This window comes from Rana temporaria, chromosome 4, assembly GCF_905171775.1.
Source record: "Rana temporaria chromosome 4, aRanTem1.1, whole genome shotgun sequence".
NCBI classification, from domain to species: Eukaryota; Metazoa; Chordata; class Amphibia; order Anura; family Ranidae; genus Rana; species Rana temporaria.
In genome coordinates, this window is record NC_053492.1 from 404930258 (window position 1) to 404946907 (window position 16650).

General features: G+C 40.8%; 1 protein-coding gene across 1 annotated transcript in view; it reads left to right on the top strand.

Annotated features, from left to right (window-relative positions):
• The window catches only part of SLC1A4 (solute carrier family 1 member 4), a 70788-nt gene that overhangs the window by 34602 nt on the left and 19536 nt on the right, over window positions 1–16650 (top strand). The window contains exons 4-5 of the mRNA XM_040351244.1: window positions 6554–6720; window positions 9608–9841. Coding sequence (XP_040207178.1) covers window positions 6554–6720; window positions 9608–9841 — 401 coding nt within the window. The remainder of the gene's footprint in view (window positions 1–6553; window positions 6721–9607; window positions 9842–16650) is intronic.

The following is a 16650-nucleotide window of genomic DNA, read 5'->3' on the forward strand; positions in this document are numbered from 1 at the left end:
ATAAATCAACCCTACTCACGCATGTAGCTTTACCTCTTTTCGTAATGCTGTGCAGCCAGTCTTGTGACTCAGGTACCCTGTCAGACAGACGATGGAAGTCTGCTGAAGCAGTAGCACAGCTTGGTCAATAACATGCCCCCATGTGTTCATTGGTCACAACTAATGAAAATATTTTAGTCGACTAAATTAACACCGGTCAGCACTAAGAACCAATCAGGCTCTGGTACAAGAACATATTTTGATAGGGAACTATCAAACAAAAAATGTTCTTGTACCCGAGCCTGACTGGTTCTTAGTGCTGACCAGTGTTAACTTAGACGACTAAAATATTTTCGTGTGACTAAATTAATATTATTTTAGTCGACTAAATTACGACAAAAAAAACAATTGAGGTGACTAAAATACGACTAATGCCCTGTACACACGATCGGTTCATCCGATGAAAACGGTCTGATGGATTTTTTCATCAGATATCCGATGGAGCTGACTTTCATCAGTCTTGCCTACACACCATCAGTTAAAAAAACGATTGTGTCAGAACGTGGTAATGTAAAACACAACGACGTGCTGAGAAAAATTAAGTTCAATGCTTCCGAGCATGCGTCAATTTAATTCTGAGCATACGTGGATTTTTAACCGATGGACGTGCCCACAGACGATCGTTTTTTTAACCATCAGATAATTTTACAACAAGTTCCTAGTTTTTTCACCGATAGATAAAGAAACGATGGGGCCCACACACGATCGGTTCGTCTGATGAAAACGGTCCATCAGACCGTTTTCATCAGACGAACCGATCGTGTGTACGCGGCATTAAACTAAAATGACATTTTAGTCAAAAGATTAAAATACGACTATGGTTAAAATTTGATTGAAATTTGACATCACAATTAACACTGCACTACCACATGAGAATATGTAGGGGGCATCTACTAAGCTGCTAAAAAAAAAAAAACTTTTATTTTTCTTCTTGATATTTAATGTTGGTAATACATTCAGGTAATATGTGCATGGCATTACAGTCAATAGAGTTTATTTTTTTATTATTTTTTTTTTTATATTTTCAAGTTATATTGCTCGTCAAAAAGCAATATTTTTGTTTGTTTATGATACTAGGTTTTATTTATAAAGACGTTATATATCGCAATGGCTAAATCTGTGTCTGTAGTGCATGTTCAAACCTTAATACCAGAAATAATAACATGTTTTTCGATTTTTACTCCAGGAGTATATACAGTAAAACCTTGGTTTGAGAGTTTAATGCAAGACAAGCAACAATTTTTTTATAAATTTTAACTTGATATACAAGTAGTGTCATGTCACAACTAGGTCCTGCTAGCCACATCTTTGGAGTGGTGAAGGAGCAGTGTGTTTACGGCTTCTCCACCACTTCTTCCCATTGAAAGCAATGGGAAACCGCGTCTATACCGCCGGCAATGCGCCTCTGCAGAGGCGCATTGCCGGCGGTATTAACCCTTTTTCGACCACTAGCGGGGGGTAAAACCGCAATTCCGACAGCAAAATGCTGCTAAAAATAGCGGCGCTTTACCGCACCTCCCGCCCCAGTGTGAAAGGGGCCTTAGAGACACCTCTCTTCTCTTTTATACTCTGTAGCTCCTGCTGGATTTTGCTTCTAATATATGGAGGCTTCCATTTGTGGATGTACATTTTATGGTTACACAACCTGGTCACATTGCAATAATCTTTTTATATGGACTTTAAACAGAAGGACTTATGAATAAATGGTTGTGGAATAAATCATTTGAGTTTCCATTATTTCTTATAGGGAAATTTGCTTTGATATACAAGTGCTTTGGATTACAAGCATGTTTCTGGAAGGAATTATGCTTGCAATCCAAGGTTTTACTGTAATGGGTTTGGCAATTCTAAAGAAATGCTTAAATAATGCATTCAATTTTAACTAACCCCATTAGATTTTAGTTGACTAAAATGTACTGGAGATTTTAGTTGACTAAAATAGGACAAAAACAATTCAGATGACTAAAATGCATCTGAAACTAAAATGGCATTTTAGTCAAATGACTAAAATACGACTAAAATGGCATTTTAGTCAAAAGACTATAACTAAAACTAAATTTAAATTTGATGTCAAAATTAACACTGGTGCTGACCCTCCTTGTTACGTTTAAATATACATGTTTTAGATCTCCATGATTTTTACCACATTAAGTACATACATTTTTTTTCCTCCTGGTTTACAGCTTTATATTTATACGTTTTACGAGTAAGGTTCCATGCACACTGGGCTTAAAAAAAACACCAGTTTCCTTGGCAGAAAAAAATGCTCATATAGAGCGTTTTTGTATGCGTTTAGGCTCATTTAGCACTGTTTAGCATTTTTTCCGCCATGAAGCTCCATTCAAAAACACAAACCAGTAGGGTTTTTATTTTCCTGCGTCTAAACGCTGAGCTTAAAATATGCCTCTAAATGTCCTAATATGCACGGACACATAGGATAGCATTGAGCTACTTCTACAGGCAAAATATAAAACTCCTGTAGAAGCCGCATTCTTTAACCACTTGTCGACAGTATACAGTAAATATACAGCTGTAAATCGGCTCCCCTAGGCAGGATCACGCACCTGTACGTGGACATGCACTTCTGGGTCACACAGCAGGTCACATAGCAGGAGCCAATCATCCTTTGGGGGATGGGAAGAACGGCAGTCTGCCTATGTAAACAAGGTAGATAGCCCTTCTGTGAAAAGGGAAGACTGTGTGTGATCTTGTTTTCTACAAAGCAGTAACACGGATCTCTGCATTCCCACATTGAGCCAGAGCTACAGTGGAATGGTTTAGATCAAAGCATATTCATGTGTTAGAATGGCCCAGTCAAAGTCAAGACCTAAATCCAATTGAGAATATGTGGCAAGACCTGAAAATTGCTGTTCACAGACACTCTCCATCCAATTTGACAGAGCTTGAGCTATTTTGCAAAGAAGAATGGGCAAAAATGACACTCTATAGATGTACAAAGTAGAGACATCCCCAAAAAGACTTGCAGCTGTAACTGAAGTGAAAGGTGGTTCTACCAAGTATTGACTCAGGGGGGCTGAATACTTATGACTGCAGGTGTTTTGTCAGATTAGCAAACCTGCGCATGCATAGAAAGTATTCAGCTGGCGAAACGTCAATTCCGTTACCTAATCTGACAGGTCGCTTTTTCTAACAGAACACCGTTCGACACTCTACTTCCTGATTGGCTCAGACACAGCAGTGGAGCCATTGGCTCCCACTGCTGTCAATCAAACTCAGTCAGCCAATCAGGAGAGGAATGAGGCGAGGCAGGGTTTGAACCGCAGCGCCGTGTCTGAATGGACACATGGAGCTGTAACTCGGCTCGGGTGCCCCCATAGCAAGCTGCTTGCTGTGGGAGCACTCAACAGGAGGTAGGGGCCAGGATCACAGAAGAGGAGCCCGAGAAGAAGAGGAATCAGGCTGCTCTGTGCGAATCCACTGCACAGAGTCCTGCTGGCTTCAATACTTCCACGTTATTGACCTGTAACAAGTATTCAGATCAGGAAAGTCAAAAGTCCTTATTTGTACACTTTTAAGTGTCGGAAACTATCAGAGGGTCAGGATGAAAGTCAGGCACCTAACATTTTTAGAATGAGATATTAACACGTCTCAAGTTTCCTTTCAATAAATTGGACATTAATATTGTATGATTTGCACTTACAGATTAGTAAGTCATTCCTTAACTGATTGGACCTACAAATACAGCCTGACTGGGTGCACTACATTGTTTTGCATTGAACAAGTTAGATTTAGTTAATTTCCAGCAATTCATTCATGTAATCTATCAATTAGGTGTTATTGAACTTGCACACTAATTTATAGAACATAATGCATATTTTGTGTTTCAATGTCATTTCCTATAAAAGTATATTTGACATGATATGTCCCTTGACTCACCTCCTAGTCTCAGTACGTTTCCTTCTATCTGCATACTAATGATGAATTTGGAATATAGAAAAACATCACAATTATCTCATTAGAACCTTGTCTGCTGTAGCTAATGATTCAGTGTCTGTTGAATTACAGGAAACAGGGAATTATTAAGCATTTATTACCATTCCACAATGTTCTTGTTGGATTTCCTTAGAGATTATCAGTATTTTTTTTATTATTGTGATATTAGAACAGTAGAAGCAAAGGTCAGATAATTGGCGCCACTTTTAAATCACTCTTACTTTATGACCTGCCATTTCCTTCCAAACAAGATGCAACCATAAATGTTGAAATAAAACTTTATCTGAAGTCTTTGTAATCTATGGATTTTCAGAGGCAATAAGCACATTGTGATGTTTGAAAATAAAATATCCACTAAAAAGTCTGTATTTTAGAATTTTTGCAATGGGATAATACTGAGAGAAGTAATCACTTGTTTATATCTTGTCAATGACTCCCGTAGGCCCAAAACATCTTTCAAACCTATGAAAAATGATACTAAGTGAACATAGGGTGGTAGTTGCTAGTGCCACCTATACCCTAACATGGTCACTCAGAAAGGACTGGTTGATTGGACGTTCAAGGTACTGATAACAAAACACGTAAATAATATAAAAAATAATTTATTATACATCAAAACATATAAACTAAAATCATCTGAGCCAAACCCCACAGTCAGAGCAATGATAGTAAATGACGGAGCCCCGTCACAGATCTGTTGTGGTGGAAGGAGGCTGAAAACCTCAACCGGTTTCGCGGGAAGACCGCTTCTTCAGGAGGGATATCGGTTTAGGTCCATGAACTGGTTTTGCCGGAAGAACGCTTCTTCGATATCATCTAAACCTAATTTGTTTTTGGTGAAAATATATAAGTGCATCTTCTCTGTAGAGCAGTGGTGGTCAACTCTCTTTCTAAAGGAAGCCCCTGGCATCACCAACGGGCCGGACATAACATTCAGGGGCAGTAATGCTACAGAAAGCTGTCAGTGACTGCAGACATGCAACAGGAGATGGTCATGGACTATAAACATGCTGCAGTAGATAGAACAAAAACTGTGTACATTGTGTAGGAGTTGTTGGACACTGGAAGCATGCTCTAGTAACCAATCACAGGCTAGAGACACATTACATGAGACTGCTAGAAATCACTGATCTAAAAACCATTACTTCCACATTGGTGCCCATCCTAAATTTACTTGCACCATATTTAATATTTCTCTTAGCAAGATTCATTATAAAAGAGGGGGGGAAAAAAAACATTAAAAGAGAAAAGGCATGAACGGCAAAGAAAAAAAGAAAATATCATGTAAAAGGGTTAAACCATACCATTTAACTACTAGAATTCATTTTAAAGAATATACAAGGTGGGCCATTTATATGGATCCACCCGGGTGGGCCATTTATATGGATCCACCCGGGTGGGCCATTTATATGGATACACCTTAATAAAATGGGAATGGTTGGTGATATTAACTTCCTGTTTGTGGCACATTAGTATATGTAAGGGGGGGAAACTTTTCAAGATGGGTGGTGACCATGGCGGCAACCATTCCCATTTTATTAAGGTGTATCCATATAAATGGCCCACCCGGGTGGATCCATATAAATGGCCCACCCTGTATTTTAAAAAGAGCCAGAGAAAACATCTAAGTAAGGGAAACACCGCCTACTGTCTGCAGTGACTCCCAAGGCTGCACTATAAGTGCCAAAGGGCCTCATGTAGTCCCTTGGCCGCAGGTTGGGTACCAAGGCTGTAAAGCTTTTATGCCAAGTACAAAATGTAACCTATTCTATACTGGAATTTGCAATATACTCATATGGAGAAAGCGGTAGCTTTTAGGTGACATGGGAAACAGCAGTACAGGCGGTCCCCGGGTTACAAACAAGACAGGGTCTGTAGGTTTGTTTTTAGGTTGAATCAGTTTATAAGTTGGAACAGGTACATTTTTTAATTGTAGCTCCAGCCCAAAAAAACTATTAATAAGCTTTTTAGATAGCATAGGGAATGGTTAACACTACTGTAACATTTGTTTTGCTGTCTGTGTCCCTGTTCAGAAGATTTCACCTCACTTTCTGTCCCAATGACAATTGGATTTTGAAAATTTGGAGTTATTGTGGAAGCAAGCTTTGGTGATAAAGCGTCAGTGGAGGTACCTTTTTCCCATAATAGCCCTTACAGGAGAGAATTTCCCTTCCTAGAGGTAGAGCTCCTCGCACTTCCTGTTTTCTCCCTCCGTTTGTAAGTAGGAGTCGTTTGTAAGTCGGATGTTTGTAACTAGTGGACCGCCTGTATGTAGTATCAAGTCAAGAAGGGTATGTAAGGGCAGGGAAGGAGGCACCAGGATTTTGAATGAGGGAAGATTTCCATACTGTGGTTCCAGTTTTAAACTCACTTGGAACAAAGAAAACCTGATCTGGGTGAGCTTGACCTTTAGGAATGAATAAGTGGTGATAAATGTAGTTGTACAAGTTGTTTCTCTTAATCTGTAGAAAAAAAAATGTCAAAAACGTGATTTTCTTAACAGTATGTTCAGATTATAAAGAACAAAGGAAGATATTTGACATTAAAAATCTATTCTTAGGTACCTGTTGGTACAGAGGTTGAAGGGATGAATATTTTGGGACTGGTTCTCTTTGCTCTTGTCCTGGGAGTGGCCTTGAAAAAGCTGGGACCAGAAGGAGAGGAGCTCATCCGATTTTTCAATGCCTTTAATGAGGCTACGATGGTTATTGTGTCCTGGATTATGTGGTAAGTAATTTTCAGATGCTTAATTTGCCTATACAACTACCAAAAAAAATTGTTATTGTAAATTGGAATTTTACTTGGCCAATAGACACATTTTCCCGATGGGCAATTGATAGATTTAAAAAAGTACATAAAATACCTATCTACTTAAAGCGGAGGTTCACCCTAAAACAATTATATACCATTACATCCAGCATACTTCCGACATGTACAGTATGCTGGTATTTTTTTTTGTTCGCTGTACATACGGTCTTATAGTTCTTTTTCTTTTCTCACTCCCGCGGGAAATAGGCGTTCCTATTAAGAGGCGTAGATGATTGACGTGTGGAAAATATCCGAACTGGGACTCGGCTCTATACGGCTCTATACGGCGCCCGGCTATTTTCGGAACGTCCGCGGGCGAAAAAAAAAATACCAGCATACTGTAGATGTCGGAAGTATGCTGGATGTAATGGTATATAGATGTTTTTTAGGGTGAACCTCCGCTTTAAGAGAGCAGTAGTACATACTATCACAATGAAATCAATGAAATGTCTTCCTTGTAAACAATCTCTCCATTAGCACACATACACTGATCATCTAAAGCTGGTCATACATTTAAAGATTTTTTTTTATTCAGAAATCTAACAAATTCCATCCTCAATGGTAAATAGCACATATAGGCGAATTTCCCCTGCCAGCTATTGTATTCTGACAGCGGCTACAGCTGTTGTCTGAATAATGGAACAGTGTCTGCATCTGATTGGATGCAGGTCCTGTTTGGCCATCATTTTTTTACCAAGCTCCTTCAACAAAAGTTAACTGGTCAGGGGACTTTTGGCAAGCTGGGTGGTGCTGACAGGGGCATGCGTGGCTCAAATTTCCAGCCAATTCACCATTAATCTCTGGAAATATAAGCTGTGTATGTCAGCCTTAACATATAACCAGTAACAGAAGCAGTGGTGGCCCTATCTATAGGTGGACTGCCCCCTTCCCCCCAAAGTTAGTCTCAAAAGAAAACAAAATGGTTGTAAAAAATATATATAAATATATATATATATATATATATATATATATATATATATATATAGGTCCTTTAAGTGCACTGTGTACAGTGCACTATGGGCAGTGTGATGTCTATGCAATCATGTAATTGCAGGTGAGACGCTTCATTTGCCTGGTTTTCTGAGTGCTTGTGGCGCAAAGAAATGCACCGCAACACTCCCTTATTGATCATTCGCCCTGTTGTGTTGGTTTTCCTAGGACATGGGCGATGCTTTCCTCTGAGCCATGGCGTCACTTCCGTTTTTTCTGTGCCAGTGGGAAACCGGAAGTGATGTGACTGCTCCGTGGATGGAACGCACAGCCTGAGTGGCGGTTTCTTTCATCTCTCGGCCAGATTGGTAGAATCTAAGAGAACGCTGGGCTGTATACCATATCTGTGATGCTGGGCTGTATACCATATCTATGATGCTAGGCTGTATACCCTATTTGTAATGCTGACCTATATACCCTAGAATAGAAAAATCGGTACATTTCATTCGTTTAGCTATGTTTCAGTGTTACTTTTAGGCTATGTTTGTAAAAGAGACCCTGTCACCAGACCTTACGTTTTAAATGAAGCCCTTGCACAAGTAGAAGACAGTAAGCACTTGCATGTTTCCCCACTTAAAAGAAGAAAAAATATATTTTCGATTGTCTTGACACATGTAACTTTTGATGCTGGCTGTATACTCTTGACACTATGGGTGGTATACAGGGAATGGAGTGGGTGGATTCTTTAAGGGGTGGGGCTTATGAGAAGTGTGAGGGATCAAAAAGGAAGGGCAGGGTCTGGCGCACCCCCATCATAAAACTTCATCAGCTGCCACTGAACAGAAGTAGGAGTAGTGGCCGGCGCAGACAGGAACTGACACATCCAAAAAGTTACGTGTCAAGACAATAAAAAATAATGTTTTTTTTTCTTCTTTTAAGTGGGGAAAATGCAAATGCTTATTGTCTTCTACTTCTGCAAGGGCTTCATTTAAAAAGTAAGGTCTGGTGACAGGGGGCCAGATCCTCAAAAGGGATACGCCGGCGTATCTACTGATACGCCGTCGTATCCCTGTTTCTATCTTTGGAACTGATCCACAGAATCAGTTTCCCAAAGATAGGCAGAAGATCCGGCATGTGTAAGGGACTTACACTGCCGGATCTTAGGATGCAGTACCGCATCCGCCGCTGGGGGCATTTCGAGTCGAAATGCCACTTTGCGTATGCAAATGAGCACTTACGGAGATCCACAAAGCGGTTTAGCTTCGTGAAATCTCCGTAAATACTTACGTTGCCATCGTAAAATTAGGGCTGCTTTTACAAAGTGTAAACTGTTTACACGTTGTAAAAGTAGACCCTTCTTTGCAGCGACGCTGATTTTTTTTTTTTTTCGCCGTATCTTTTTTTTTTCCCGACGCAACTTTTTTTACCCGGCGCGATTCACAAAACACGGCGTAACGTAATTTCGCGCTATGCCCGTCGGGAAAATGACGTCACGAGCATGCGCAGTACGGCCGGCGCGGGAGCGTGCCTAATTTAAATGGGACTCGCCCCATTTGAATTGGGAACGCCTTGCGCCGGCCGGATTTAAGTTACACAGCCGAAAATTTCTAGGTAAGTGCTTTGTGGATCGGGCACTTAGGTAGAAATTTTGCGGCAGTGTAACTTAAATGGCAATATTTAAGTTACGGCGGCTGGCTGTGGATCTGGCCCAGGGTCTCTTTTACAAACATAGACTAAAAGTAACACTGAAACATAGCTAATGGAATTTACTGATTATTCTATCATTCAAGGCATATGCCTTTAAGTTACTAAAACAAATGGTAAATGTGTTTTGTAAAATTCCAAATATAATGATTCATCTTGCATTGTTATTTAGGTATGTCCCTATTGGAATTATGTTCCTAGTGGGCAGCAAGATTGTTGAGATGGGAAATATCGTGCTCCTGGTGACCAGCCTTGGGAAGTACATCATAGCATCTATTCTGGGTCACATTATTCATGGAGGAATAGTACTTCCACTAATCTATTTTGCCTTTACGCGCAAAAACCCCTACACATTCTTACTTGGGCTGATAACTCCTTTTGCAACTGCCTTTGCAACATCCTCAAGGTGAGTAATTGCATGGTCGTTCAGCATCCTCAGACTTTCAGTCTAAAGTAGTATCATGTCTAAGAACATTATAGGGCTTTATTGAATGCTAAGCTCTTCCCCAATACAAAGCCAAAATATTATAAATTTAGCATTAAATTCTTCAAGATGCACGAAAATACAAGAATTAAATTATAAAATATTAACAAGATGGTACTATACGCCAGCGCGTTTAAACACATTTTTTCCTGAAATGTCAGATAGATGTTGGAGAGGCTGTGGAGAGAAAGGGACAATGCTACATACATTCTGGGGATGTCCAATAATACAACAATTCTGGGAAACAGTACGGAGAATTACACAAGTATTTACGGAATATCATATTCCAGATGACCCCTCGTTTTTTCTACTACATCATGCTGAAATGTATCCGGTGAGATATAAGGGATCAATGATGTGTCATTTGATAAATGCGGCGAAAAGTTGCATTGCAACAAAATGGAAAGACCCCGAGGCACCTCCAATATCTATGTGGCTGAAAAAAGTAAGGAAAATAGGGATAATGGAGAAACTCCTCCCAAAAACAATAGATAAGAAAGAGCAAATTAAAATGATATGGGCACCTTGGGAATTATTTTTACAGTCGGAGGAAGGTAAAAAGCTATTAGGAGAATAAGATAAAGGGTAGTAGATGGAAGAAAGAAGGAAAATAGGAGAGAGAACATTCTGCGCACGGTGGGGGGACAGCGGAGGAGGGGAGGGTTGTATTGTCTTATTAATTTTTTTTTTAATTAATTTTTTTTTTTTTTTTCTTCTCTTCTCCTAATTCTTCTCTCCGGCCTGAGGATATAGACGGCTGGAGGAGGGGAATGGGGGAAGAAGGGGGTCTAGAGGTAGGGATAAGGGGGGAGGGAAAGGGGGGATAAAATGAGGAAGGAAGTGCTGCGGGGATAAGGAGGGAATTAGTACTTTAGATAAAGTATAAATGGATATTTAGTGGGAGATGGAATACTCGGGTAGTCTGAAATTTAGTTTAGAAGTAGAAAGTATTTGGTCTATCATAGAGGAATGGATTGAAACTAGTAGTGGTACAGATATTATGAACAGTAAATAGAGTTGAAGAGAGAGAATAAATATAATTTCCATATATATGTTGATGTATAGGACTGTGTTTAGTCCTCTTCTTATGTTTCCTGTATCACTTTCTTGCTTTCTGTTTTCTTGGAAAAGATACGAAATAAAAAGGAAAATTTGAAAAAAAAAAAAGAATGCTAAGCTCTGAATGGTCTTTAGCTCTTTATTTAATGGGCTACAACTAGGGGGACTGTTTATACCCTACCTTATACCTTAACGACCACCACACCACTGCAAAATCCTCTGCAATGCTAGGCTGGGAGGCTGAAATTGGCCAGGAGCATCTTGCGGAGGACTGGTTTGATATGGTCGCCAATTTGCATAAGTGTACCTGCTTGGTTGCCATTAAAGAGACTGTGGTCAAACTTCCTACCAGATGGTACTACACCACTGTTAAGATACACAGCTTTTTTCCATCTATTCCAGATACATGTTTCAGGGGATGTGATGAAAGAGGTACACTCCTCCATACCTTCTGGAGCTGTATGGCTCTGCAATCTCTATGGCAACAGACCTCTATGAAGGTGCTTCAGATAACTGGCACACCTATCACTTTGACCTACCAGATGTGTATTCTGTTTTCAGATCTCCCATAGGTCCCTCCCCCAGATCAAAAACAGTTTCACGCACTGTTTAGCCCTATTCACTGGACTGGGCTATAGTTTTTAACTGGTGATCCCCAACAGTTCCTTGGTCCCAGGTACTTCTTCGAATGGAGTCTATTAAATTAATGGAAAGAATTCTTATGGACTCCATGCAAATTTTCGACTGCAAATGGGACTAATGGCCAGCCTATTAGGTAACCAATGTGGGCAAGATTCCTCCTATTTTGCTCGGCCGAACCTACTGGATTGGCTAATGGAGCTTGGGCCTCGGGTTTGTACTTTTATCCCCTAGTTAAGCTCTGACAACACAGCTTATGATGGCACACCAAACTATCAAGTATGTATATGCAGATGTATTCTTGTATTGCTCTAGACAAACATTATTATTTCACTTATTTTTGGTTAATGTTATGATTTTATTGTTATACTGTTTTATAAAGAGTGGCACTTCTTAACTATAAAATGAAAAAATTGCGCTAAGTTACTTCTTAACTACCATGGTTTCTTTTTTTTACCTTAAGTATGATATAGGAAAACATTGTTTTCTGTATATACAGCACTCTCAATTCACAGTATATATTTTTTGTAACTGCCTTAATTACCCTAATAAAATTTATTTGTAAAAAAAAAAAATATATATATATATATATATATATATATATATATATATAGCCACAACACATAGCATTTAGCCCAACTCACTTGAACAAAATTGTGTGCAGATCATAGATAATTACAGCTATATATGTCCTATCCTATGAATAATAAACTATTCAGTGAGAACATCAGTTAATTTGTATTTAATATAATATTGTATATAAATTGTAATAAGGCAGTAAAGAAAATGAAATTTAGAGTCAAGCTTTAAAACATTTACAGGAGAAATAGCTTGTTATCATGCAGGCCTTGCAACAGTACTCCGGACTACCTTCCTGTTTGCTTGTAAACTGGGGTTCAGTGTGTGTTAAAGTGTGTTACTGTACTCATGACATACCCATATAGAGCTAGATTCAGGTACAGCGGCGTACCTTTTGGCCGGCGTAGCGCATCTCATATGCGATACGCCGGCGTAAATCAGGGAGCCCAGAACAGTATTCTGAAAGATCCCGTGCCGTACGTTGTGCCGGCGTAGTGTAATTAGGCCGGCGTAAGCCCGCCTTATTCAAAATAGGCAGGTAGGGGGCGTGCTTCATTTAAATTAGCCGTGACCCCATGTAAATGAATTGCCGTTCGTACGGCGCATGCGCGAGCATGCTCAGAATCACGTGGCATATACTCCCTAAGAAACGTTGGCGCAATGCTTTCGACGTGAACGTAACCTACGCACAGCCCCATTCACGTACCACTTACGTAAACGACATAAAATTTGATGGCTGTTCCGACGTCCATACCTTAACATTGGCTGCGCCTCATATAGCAGGGGTAACGTTACGCCGGACGTAAGCCTTACGTAAACGGCGTAGCGGGCGTAAGTACGTTCGTGAATCAGCGTATCTAGCTCATTTACATGTTCTACGTGTAAATCTACAGAAGCGCCCCTAGCGGCCAGCGTAAATAGGTACCCTAGATACGACGGCGTACTAACACTTACGTCGGTCGGAGGAAGCTGAAATTCAGGCGTATCTAGCTCCCTGAATAGCACGCATAGATACGACGGCGCATCTTATAACTTACGCGGCGTATCAATAGATATGCCGACGTAAAGCCTTGGTGAATCTAGCTCATAGTATTTTGTGTTCCTTTGATGTCTTAGCTCCTCCTATGAACATTTTCACAGCTACCTGCCCCTGACCCCCACACATTCTTCCCAACCCACCTCTCCCTTAAATTGTCTTATCTTGCATACCCTCTGTTGTCATAAGTGAGGGAAATCCAACCCAGGGGCCCAGTGCCAATCCTGTAAAAGAGCAAGAGTGGCTTTTGTGACTTTAGTTCAGTTGCAGGTTTCCTGGAGAAAATTACCAATTCAATAACGGACCTAACTCGTTACCTTAGGCTGGCCATGCAGTAGTAGAATTTCTTTTGAATGTTTAGAAGGAAATGCAGAAAATCATTTGTCAGAGCATTTTATAATACCATTAGGGACTCGACAAAGTTCATATAAAAAACGATTTCAAGATGCGTTTGTGCATTACAATACGTATATTTTCCCCGAATAAAAGCCACATTTACAGTTGAAAATTTTGTTAGTTCAAGAATATATTGTACCTTTTTTAAATGAAAATGAAACAAGAATAATTTTTTAACCAAATTCTACTAATTAAAACAACAGAGCCAGCGATTAGAATTACAGTATTTTTTTAAGCACTTATAGTGGGCAAAATAAAGATTATCAGTCTCTTAGCAGTTTACCTTAATTCTGAGTTTTATATAATATGCTATGTCTCTATTGAGCAAGGCTTTGGGGGTTATTTGCTGGAGGTAAGTATTTACATTTCTGGACTGAATGGTTTACTTTGGCAAATAAGAATATTTCACCATTCTCTGCACTCTTGTTATGGGACAAAGGTTGGTCTCATTTTCTTTTTTTAGTGCCTTGTGTAATAATTGTTTTTTAAATTAAATAATTCCATCATATTATTGGTATGTCCATATACAGGTTTGTTACATCATAGGCCCCGTACACACGAGGGGATCTCCGCTGGGAACGGTCCGCCGGACCGTTTCCAGCGGAGATTCCTCCTCCGGATTTTGATCCGATGGCTTGTACACACCATCGGATCAAAATCCGTGCGGAATACATCCGCGGTGACGTGTCGCGCCGTCGCTGCGACGATGATGTGGCGACGTGTGCGACGCTGGAAGGTAAGCACTTCCACGCATGCGTCGAATCATTACGACGCATGCGAGGGAGGGGAGCGGACGGATTGATCCAGTGAGTCTGTACAGACGACCGGATCAATCCGCTGGACACGATTCAAGCGGATAGATTTCTTAGCATGCTAGGAAATTTCTATCCGCTTGAAATCGATCGGCCGGAGGAATCTCCGCGGATAAATATCCGCTAGGCCGTACAGACGACCGGATTTGTCCGCTGGAACTGATCCGCGGATCAATCCCAGCGGATAGATCCGGTCGTGTGTACGAGGCCATAGACATACATAAATAGCAGCTCCAATCTACCTAGCTATAATTAAAATCTATGCCGTGATAATTGTCACTGTGTGAAAAAAAAAATACTGAGGCCTGGTACACACGATAGGATTGATCCTCTGGCAGATTTGGATCCGTTGGCATGTACTCACCATCGGATCCAAATCTGCGCGGAATTCAACCGCGGTGACGTGTCGCGCCGTCGCCGCGATGATGACGCGGCGACGTGCGCGACGCTGTCATATAAGGAAATCCACGCATGCGTCGAATCATTACGACGCATGCGAGGGACGGGTTCGGACGGATCGATCCGGTGAGTCTGTACAGACCACCGGATCGATCCGCTGGAGCCGATTCCAGCGGATAGATTTGTTAGCATGCTAACAAATTTTTATCTGCTGGAAATCGGAAATATCCGCGGATAAATATCCGCTGGAACGTACACACCAGGGGATCTATCCGCTGAAACCGATCCGCTGAGATTTTTCAGCGGATGGATCCTCTCGTGTGTACGGGGCCTTACTAGCCTATGAAGCTCAGCGTTGTCTTCCTAGCAGCCAACATTCTCCCTTATTGCTCTACTCCGGTGCTGCCATGTTGTAACAAGATCCTGTGCATGCGCAGACATGTCACAGACAGAGACCTGTCTCATGTCTGCGTATGCACGGAAAGCTGCTGGTCTCTGCCAGGTCCCATAGGCTGCCAGAGTTCCAAGGCTTTTCTGCACATTCTGCACATGGTCGAGGGGATCACGTGCATGCACAACATGTCAAGGGTCTCCAACAAGTCCCATAGACCGGGCAGAAACCTGCAGCATGTCTACACATCTGTGACATTTTGGGCTGAGCACTAAGGCTAGGTGAGGATTCAGGAAGTGAAATAGTAGAAACAATACAGAAGATTAAAGGTATTTATGATTTTGTTTAAATGTCACAGGAGGGGAAGGGGAAAAGAAGAGATGAAATGCTATGCATAAGTGAAGAGCTGCTTTCAAGCAAGCTCTGCATGTGCTTTTGTTGTGTATAAATATAAAGTATGCATGTTTCCAAAAGAATTCTGAACAAACTTTAGATGCTTCTCAAGTAATTTGGCTATTATTTATAGATATTACATAGGATGCTAGGTAAATTTAGTTATTTGCTCCTTCTGTAATCAAGAAAACAGTAGTCATTTGTTCTGTCCTGTTCAGGGTTTCAAAGACTGGAAGCATGATTGCATTTTCCTGCCTATGAAAGAAGCTTCCAGAGATTAGGGCAGGACATTCAAAACCACAAACCTAAACATTTATTAATTTCCAGCCAATCCCTGGAGAGGAGTGTCCAGTAGGAGGCTGTAATGGTGATAAATAGTCTGAGATACCAAAGAGTGAGGTTCCTTCTATTTAGGAGGGTTTCAGAGCCAGAGGGTCTGCTGTCCTCAGGCTGCTCACAGACTGAATAGCTGCTCTCGGGGCCTCAGCCATGCCAAAGCTGAGGGCTTGGATGGACTTTACCTGGAGCTGATTGTAGAACCACACCACAATAGATCTGGTCTTGGGAGGTGCTTTCTCCCTCATTGGACCATGTCTGGAGGAAGCTGGCAAGTGGTAGCTGTACTGGGAACTTGGAACTAGTGACCTTAACCTGTTCCCTGTGACTGGATAGTGCATTGGAAACTGCACTGGGTACCGGCAGATGCCAAAAATACTTGCCTCATGGTATTCAGCTGTGGGGCCTTAGATTATTCAATACTTGCTACTACTTCTAGAGAAGATTGTTTTCTAACTACTGTGTGTTTTTGGGTATCCCATATCCATGCACCCTCTCCTATTGCTCTGTAGGCAATAAAATACAGAAAGACATCCCCTAGACTGGATTATTGAAGCTGATATTGATAGTAAAGTTTTGTTTTCTTCTTTTTTTTTATTAAAATAAAAAATATGTTATACTGACCTGCTCTGTGCAATATTTTTGCACAGAGCAGCCTCGATCGTCTTCTTCTGGGGTCCCCCACCAGTGC